The sequence below is a fragment of the Pollachius pollachius genome (genome assembly GCF_949987615.1).
Source record: "Pollachius pollachius genome assembly, chromosome: 4".
In the NCBI taxonomy this organism is placed as follows: Eukaryota; Metazoa; Chordata; class Actinopteri; order Gadiformes; family Gadidae; genus Pollachius; species Pollachius pollachius.
The window spans coordinates 3,877,156-3,886,447 of NC_136937.1; the positions used below are offsets into that span (position 1 = coordinate 3,877,156).

Sequence of the window (9,292 nt, forward strand, 5' to 3'; positions counted from 1 at the left end):
GAAACGGTGTTTCAGCAGCACACGCCACGGCCTCAGCGTGATGGACCCATCACCCTATAGACATGCTTGCCCATACGCACATACACACACAAACACATGCATGCCAACGCACGCGCGCCAACACAGACACAACGAACACATGCAACCAAACAGACACACACACACACCACACTCATTTGATATAGCTTTAGTTGCAATTCCAAGTGATTAACTTTGTTTAAGACCTTCATGTAAATCTATTTAGCTTTGTCGTCTATGGCAGGTTCACCTTCAAAGGTTCTCCTGAATAGCTGAAGTGTGGGTCCGTGTAGGTCAGTGCATCAGTTGGCGGACTGATGTTAATTACGGCGCGCCTCGTTTTAGTGACGTCATGGTCGGTGAATATCCAAGCCCAGAGGACCGGTTGATCCGAAGAAGAAACGAGTCTCTCTCCACCGGTGACAAGTGCAGCACTTTGCAGGGACTTTAACATTTCGGTTTTACTCCTTTTGGTCTCCACCCAAAGTAGACAAACTTTAGGAGCGTTTTCTTCGCCTTTTACATTGAAAAAAATAAAGATTGTCGATTTGATTTGAAAGCCATCCACAAACTGGACACCTGGACGACGGGTAATATTTTCGGGGTCCCATCCTACTGACTGCCGCCATTCGCTCATGCGCGTTTAAGCCAGCCGTCACACAAAACTTTGTGCGCCCGTACTCTAAACAGCCTTTGTGCGGTATCTCGCAACGCCTTCAAAATAAAATCCTTCACCTACGTTTGTGTGGTATCTAGCGATCGCTACCAGATCGGCGTGAAACGTCAACAACAAACGGGTATACAAAGGACATTTTCTCCAAAACTATACCGTAAAATCACATGGTTCCTTGTGTACAAGTAGTCAGTACAACAGTTAGCATGGTAATATCAGTCATTGCCAGAACTTATGTATAATTGTGTATATGGTTCACTTCAAAGTGCTAGCATAATGCAATTTCCAACAGCCAATATATGCACGTGAGGTTTTCAAAGGACATTTTCTCCAACCATACGTTAAAATCACATGTTTCCTTGTGTACAAGTAGTCACTACAACAGTTAGTATGGTCATATCAGCCAGTGCCGGAACTTAGGTATAATTTCGTCTATACCTCTCTTCAAATTGCTAACATAATGCAACTTTGGGCCCCCAAAATGAAGGTTGCAAAAAAAAAAGTTATAAATTATTTATGAAGAGGCCTACCGTTGTTTTTCTTAATTTTGTACCCTATCGCTCAATTCGGGCAAATTACATGTTTTTACCTAATATATAAAAATAGTGTAATAAAATGAAATACAACTTATTTTATTCTCCAAACATTTGATATATACATCTATATAACAGCTAATAGCTATATGGATATATATATAGCCTGTCTGTAGCCTATTCTGTTTATCTGCTGTTCTGTGACAATTTGCAGTTAATGGATGATTTCTGTCGCTCTCTTCCGAACGTACATCCCAGTTTTGGCGCAATCTAACTCATCTGAAACACAAATGGAAAGCTGTGAAAGAGATTGTAATAGAAAATTGTGTAACATTTCAATCTTTATTTTTTGTTGTAGCTCAAGAAGAAACCACTCAATATTTTGAATATTTTGAGGGTGCAACACTCACCTTGGAGAAACACATTTCCACTGTTCCACAACCAGTCCTCAGCATCACGTGGAAACACGGAAAGGACTTGGTGGTGGTTTGGTATCCGGACGGCAAGGGCTCGGTATACTATGGGCCATTCAAAGGACGCACAACATTGGATCCACAAACCCTGCGGTTGGTCATCAATCGTTTGACCTTGGCTGATAGCGGACAGTTCTTCCTGGAGAAACATTATGCAACATACGGGCCTTATGAGGTTAAAGTCATCAGTAAGTGTGTGTGTGTGTATGTGTATCAGTTGTTGAATGGGATCTGTCTATTTGTCTGAGCCCAAAAGAAATGGGGTTTATCTTATTTTCATGAGCAAACAACCAAATCATTAGAATTTAATAGAATTGGATTCTATTGTCGAGACTTGGCCTGACAATTGCTTTTAGCCTCACCTCTGAGACAACGAGACTCGTAGTGGGGGTTATCTCGGCCGTGGTTGAGCAGGAATTGTGGGAAAGTACGTTTGGCTTTGACTCCCTGAAGTTCAGATTGAACCGCAACATGGAGGAGAACGGGATTGTTGCCCGCGATTGTCTCCCGCCTGAGCCCCGCTGCCGGGCGCCGGAGCCCCACCGCGGTGGTGCTCCGGCGCCCGGCAGCGGGGCTCAGGCGGGAGACAGTTCTTCACCCGCTGTGAAGAACTTTTAGATTCCCAACGCAGTGCACATGAACGGTCGCGGTCGGAAACACGCGTAAGCGAGAGCGTCGTCACCGGCGAGCCTTCTCATTATTACCAGGACCATGAACGCGCCTTAAAATGAATTCGATTCCACTTTTCCTAACCAACGTCATCGTGTGACGGCGAGTATTGCTGACCTCTAACGTCTCTGGCGTGAAACTGCAATTTTCCGAAGATGTACTACAACAAGCGCTCTTTCGATCCATGCGTTCTTGTCGTATTGATTTAAATCAGATGTTTATGAAGGTATTATTGTAGAAAAAGTCTTTAGCACATGTAACTGCAGATTTTGCATGCGTACACAAAAGTCACAAATGAGTAACAGTAAATTTGAAGTCGTAATTATTTTTCCTAACCCTAACCCTAAACACAAAATAGGGGCTATGAGTTGACCCATCCTTTGTTACAGGTGCACAAATACTGTTCATTACATTTACATTTACATTTAGGGCATTTAGCAGATGCTTTTGTCCAAAGCGACTTACAATGAGTGCATTTGTTACAATAAGTACATTTGTCATAAGAAGTGAAACAATATATCGCTGTCGGTACAGTAAAGACGTTCATAGAACCAAGTGCAAGTATTACAATTGCTAGGCTAACCCATTCCCTGTGTAAAGCAGCGATAGCAGCTACTGTAGATGCTACACAATTAAGTACCTTGAATAAGTGCAATGTACAAGTGCCAGGACGTACAACATTCAATGGTGGCTGTGCATTGGTTTCTATGCAGAGTCGAGATGAACTCTGAACAGGTGAATTTTGAGTCTTTTGTGGAAGCTGGTGAGCGACTCTGCGGTCCTGACATTGGTAGGGAGCTCGTTCCACCACTGAGGTCCCAAAACAGAGAAAAGTTGTGACTTTGCTGATCGACCTTTGCTTGCTCTTAGCGATGGCGGTACCAGACGTCCAGCTGAGGTAGTTGAGCGGAGGGATCGAGCTGGGGTGTGTGGCTTTACTAATGCTTGGAGGTAGGCAGGGGCAGTTCCATCGACTGCCTTGTATGCCAGTACCATCATCTTGAATCTGATGCGAGCTATTACAGGGAGCCAGTGGAGGTCTCGGAAGAGGGGGGTTACATGTTACACACACACACACACACACACACACATGCATGCCAAGGCACGCGCGCCAACACAGACACACACTGAACACATGCAACCAAACCCTCACACACGACCATGCACCCGAACAGACATGCACGCACTCACACCCGCACGCACGCACGCACGCACGCACACGCACACACACACGCACACACACACACACTCAATTGATATAACTTTAGTTGTAATTCCAAGTGATTAACTTTGTTTAAGACCTTCATGTAAATCAATTTAGCTTTGTCGTCTATGGCAGGTTCACCTTCCAAATGTTCTCCTTTGTAGCTGAATTCTGGGTCCCTGTAGGTCGGTGCATCAGTTGGCCGACTGACGTCATATACGGCGAGCTACGTGTTAGTGACGTCATGGTCGGTAAATATCCCTGCCCAGAGGACCGGTTGGTCCCTGGGAATTACCGAAGAAACGAGACTCTCTCCACCGGTGACGAATGTCGCACCTCGCAGGGAGCTTAACGTTTCAGTTTGTCTCCTTTTGGTCTCAAACCAAAGTAGACGAACTTTAGGAGCGTTGTCTTCGCCTTTTACGTTGGAAAGAATATAAATAGTCGATTTGATTTGAATGCCATCAACAAACTGGACACCTGGACGACGCCAAACGATGTCAGGGTCCCTCCTGCTGCCTATGGACGAGAACAGTCCTTCAAGCTGACGGTCATATGTGTTAAGGTCATATGTGTTAAGTATATCTTTAGGATTTCCGGACAACCTTTGGTTTCATTTGACCCTCAGCAGCAGATAAAATGTAAGAATTGTCCCCCCCCCCCCCCCCCCCCCACACACACACACACACGGCCAGGCACCGCGGCCAGGCACAAGACAACTATATATTTGGATGGAAGAGTCATTAATTATTGACTGCATTGCAGTCAGCTGTGCCAGAATAAGGATATATACTATACTTTACAACAAAGTATGCAATGTAACAGTAAGAGAACTCAAATTCATATTTTGCCAGCAAGATATGATTACAATCAATACAATTATATTGACTCATGAATATATATCAATTTATTGATTGTAACTCGTGCTAGGCTACACCACAGGCCACCGAGCCCCACACATCCACACACACAAACCGGCTTCGAGTGACGTCGAAGAGTAACGTCCTACTAACTGGCACTTCGACGTCAATCACGAAATTCGTTCTTAGGAGAGACTGGCAAAAACTTAGTGGCGAAGTCATGCCCCTTCCGGTAGAGCCCATTGGACCTTTGAGATTGAAAAAATATCGATAGATATTTTTTCGATAGAAAAAATCATAGGTCCCATGGGCTCTACCGGAAAGGGCGTGACTTCGCCACTCTATAGGATTGTACTCCTGTTATCTCTAAATTATAGTCTTATTTCAGTAACAATGACATAATGGCGATCATAAATAAATATGTTGAAGATCAATTACCACGTTTAAAAAACCCGCTAACTAGCTGAAAGTAGTTTGTATGATGTTAGCAGGTGTTAACGTTATAGCTATTTAAATACCGTTTTCTAACATACAACCAAAGCACAACTTTAGTTTGTCATAACTGATATGTATATAATAATTAAAACCGCTACACAGCTTTTTCCAATGTTATTAAGAATCCTACCGTTATTTGTCTCCATAATCCTTACAAAAGACGTTGACGAAGACGGTTATTGTATTTATTTTAAGTTTTTTTATCCCGCTCTCCGGTTTCGGCGGGAGTCTTGTCCACTAGCGTTCAGCTATTGTACGTAAATCGATTAGTATTGAATGTTGTTTTTTTTTATCTTGACAGCCTACGTGAGGCGATTCTTCCAGTAGGGAGCGGTAGAACCTGTTCCAGGATCGGCTGGAGTCAGTGTGCTGTGGATATGTACCTAGAATTGCTGTGCTAATAAATGCATTGATTACAGGCCGGAGAGAGCTTTTCAAAATAGAAGCTTTTTTATCTGTTTAAAGGCAAAATACTTTTATAACCAACTCATGTAGAAAAAATTACATAACATCATCGCATATAATTGTCTTGTACAACACACCTATACATATGTTCGCATTTAGCACAATGCTCATAAGCACATAAAAAATGGTAAAATTAAGAAAAGTACAGTTTACGGCATTTTAGCTCATTTTAGCTTATGCCACAAAATACGTGCCATAAGTTATAAGTTAGCATACATTGTCCCTGGGACAATTATTAGCAGAAGGATAAAACAAACCGGGTATAGCTGGAATTTTACCATGGCCTACAAGAGGAGAGCGTCCAAACTAAAGCAGTGGTCACCGGTCCCATTTGCAAGAGATTTCAACAATAAATAACATTGTTTCTCCTCTTCTCATCCCTTCTGAGATCTCATTTGACTGTTGATTCAGGAAGTCTTTTAAGAGCGTAACTGCGATAACGAAGAAATGCAAATAAAGTCACTTTTGCCTACGTTCTATCAGTCCCAAGAGCAGCTTTTCAGGCCATCAAACTGATTTTTGACCTGCTTCAGTTCCTCTTTAAGCCCAGAGGGGGCGCCGTCGTGCTCTAGCTTCTGCTCGATCTGTTGGGAGAAGAAGGTGAGCGCAGGTAGAGGGTTAAGACAGGCAACCATGACAACCGCAAGAACCCAAGCTTCTGCTACAGGATGTGTGAGCCACAGACAAGAAGAACGAAACGAGTAGCATTGGGATCAGTTTGGCGTGTGGCCTCGCCTGCATCCACACCATGATTTGAATAAACTGTCTTACCTCCGTGAAATACTGATGAATGAACTTGTAGAGCTCTCGGAGAGCCGCCGCCTCGTTGAACTCGTTGTCGTGTTTCTGTTTGAACAGGAACGTAGTTAGTGTTGGTACGGGGGTAACACCAAATATGGTCGTTTATAAAAAAAAAAAAAACGCTGTAATAGTGAACCTTTGACTCTTCTAGCAGGAAATCCTTGAATTCAGCTGTGGTGATCGGCTGCTGTTCCCGGACACATTTGTAGTAAGCTTTCACTTCCGTTTTGAACTGAGGGATATCTTTGGCATACAGAAGCTTATTGGTGGGCGCGTGCTGAAACAAAAGAAGTTTAAATAAATGGTTGTAACTTTATTTGAACCGATTCGGTCATGGGATAGGTTTCAGCATCACCCCAGGTTACACATCCAAACTGTTTAAACACACTCACTTATAAAACAGACATCTATGTTGGTCTCGGTCAGGGCACTGGTGGATGTTAAATATGACAATATTAAAGAATCTAATAACAAAATACTATGCAAAAGAGGCGATGCCCCCCTTGCACACAACGTGACCAATAACAGTTGCAAGACAGATGTGTGCATCTAACGTGACACTGCAAAGGTACGTACAAAGTATGAATACTGCCCATTAAAACCCTTACAAAACAGACAAAACAAATACCAATTTGGCCTGACTGATACTTAAAATTGACTACTTGCTAAATAGACCTTTGCACATTACACGGCTGAGGCAACATGACCACAGGCTGTGGTCTCTAGAGCCCACCTTGCCCAGCTTGGCGTCCGTCAGGGAGAAGGAGTCCATGAAAGCCTGAGCGATGACGGAGAGACAGCCGTCCAGGTGGTCCGACTTGTCCATGTCGAACACAAACTGGGGGTTCTTCAGGATGTTCACCCAGAAGCGCAGTGGCAGGCTGGGGGAGAGGGGGGTCAGGAGGCAGACATGAGGCTCAAAAGGTCGCCTCTACCGGGTCAAGCATCGCTTTTAAAATAATGTACTCGTTCTAGGGCTGCGTTCCAATAGTCGTGGTTTAGTGCTTTTCGAACCAGTGGCCACTCATGCACTTTACAATATTGCCTGACATTCATGCACACATTCACACACCGACGGCGGTGTCAGCCACACTTAGCAAGGAGGAGCCAGGGATCGAACTAGCATCCTTCCGGTTACCAGCCAACCCGCTCTACCTCCTGAGCCACGGAGGTTAAACTTTCCTCCAGCTCAACTACAACTACCACTGCGCGTCTCCTTGGGAATATAAGCGAAGGAGGAATAGGATGGCAGACACAGTCCAAAGTTTTGGAATGCGCCCCTAGGTTCGTTACTTCCGTCTACACAACTGCCAGCGAACCGATAAAGAAGTAGAGTTGAGTGAGTGAGTGAGTGAGTGAGTGAGTGAGAGAGAGAGAGAGTGAGTGAGTGAGTGAGTGAGTGAGTGAGAGAGAGAGAGAGAGAGAGAAGCACGCACCTGTTGGTCTTCCAGATGTGCAGGACCTCCGGGTCGGTGATCTTCATTCTGGCCGCCTGGCCGTCCAGGAAGTCGAAGAAGTGTTTGATGGCGAGGGGGGCTTTGCCGGGGCCCACGCCCCAGATCCCCCGAAACAGGTTCACCACGTAGGAGTGGACCGCCACCTGGGGGATGGGAGAGACACGATGTTCAACAAGGATAGTCTGCATCAGCAATCGTCCTACAGTCATGATTGGATGTTTTTCATCAAAAGTGTAGGCTATCAGAAGTGGCGTGTAACATAGTGAGTTAGTAAGGAGGTGGATGCCTTGGTGGACAGCAGCTTGGTGAGATGCACTTCCTTCAGCTTCAACTTCTTCCTCTCTGGGTTCATGCCCTGGTCTTCACACACGTCAGGATCGATCTGTGTGAGAGGAGAGAGAGAGGGTTTAAGGGCCATCCCGGTCGGGTGGTTGATATAGACAGGGAAGTTGGTGAGTGAGTGAGTGACAGAGAGAGAGTGTGAGTGGGTGAGTTGAGTGACAGAGAGAGTGTGAGTGAGTGACAGAGAGTGTGAGTGAGTGACAGAGAGTGTGAGTGAGTGACAGAGAGAGTGTGAGTGAGTGACAGAGAGTGTGAGTGAGTGACAGAGAGTGTGAGTGAGTGACAGAGAGTGTGAGTGAGTGACAGAGAGAGTGTGAGTGGGTGACAGAGAGAGTGTGAGTGAATGAGTGAGTGACAGAGATAGAGTGTGAGTGAGTGACAGAGAGAGAGTGAGTGAGTGAGTGACAGAGAGAGAGTGTGAGTGAGTGACAGATAGAGAGTGTGAGTGAGTGACAGAGAGAGTCTCCGACCAGGTTAGCCAACAAGGAACCAGGCAGCTAAACTTATGCTCTAATGTTACCCACACAAAGTCATTGACCTGGACAGACCCTGCACTGTGCTACTTACCAGATGAAAGTACTTGACGGAGAAATCCTGATCATCTGGGGAAACCGAAAAGACGCGGGGTCAACAGAGACAGAGGTTAGGTTCGGTTCGATGTGATACTTTGGAAGAAATTAATGATTATATTCCAAGGTAAACCATGATTATTATTAGGCCTATATATCTAATGGTAGAAAGCATCTAAAAACGCCTCTGGACTCTTATCTAGGACTTTGCACAGCGCCAGGAAGTCTGGGGTCAGAGCGTGAGGTAGAAGCTAACACGACACTGGAGGCTATGGGGTCAATGTGTGCTGACCTCAGCCTGGGGTTAAGATTAGTGTTGCCGGCCACTCGTTGAAAGGAATGTATGACTGATCAGCCATGGGTGGCCATGGGTCGGACACCTCAAACAAGAAACAGCTTTGCACGTGAGGATAAAAAAGAGGCCGGGATCTGTTGACCGGCAGTGCTTTGCAAACTACTCGGCTTTGTTGTTGCCTTTGTAACGATAAATATTTTTTGTCATACTTGCTCTGGACCCCACGATTTCTTTTGCTCTCTTAGTTAGTTGAAGTGATAGAACTCGGATATTTTCTACCACAATACTTTCTCCAAATAAAAGACACTCACACACACACATACACACAGATAGATGTACACACGTACGCGCACACACACACACACACACACACAGAATGATGTACAAACACACACACACAGACACACACACACATACAGATAGAGGTACACACACACA

General features: G+C 44.9%; 1 protein-coding gene across 1 annotated transcript in view; it reads right to left on the reverse strand.

Moving 5' to 3' along the window:
• Positions 1-5,352: 5,352 nt before the first annotated feature.
• plxnc1 (plexin C1) overlaps positions 5,353-9,292 on the reverse strand; it is a 32,198-nt gene continuing 28,258 nt past the window's right edge. The window contains exons 25-31 of the mRNA XM_079735370.1: positions 8,558-8,592; positions 7,935-8,030; positions 7,628-7,791; positions 6,925-7,072; positions 6,328-6,468; positions 6,162-6,236; positions 5,353-5,974 (exon numbers count right to left, since the gene is read on the reverse strand). Coding sequence (XP_079591496.1) covers positions 5,870-5,974; positions 6,162-6,236; positions 6,328-6,468; positions 6,925-7,072; positions 7,628-7,791; positions 7,935-8,030; positions 8,558-8,592 — 764 coding nt within the window. The 3' untranslated portion in view covers positions 5,353-5,869. The remainder of the gene's footprint in view (positions 5,975-6,161; positions 6,237-6,327; positions 6,469-6,924; positions 7,073-7,627; positions 7,792-7,934; positions 8,031-8,557; positions 8,593-9,292) is intronic.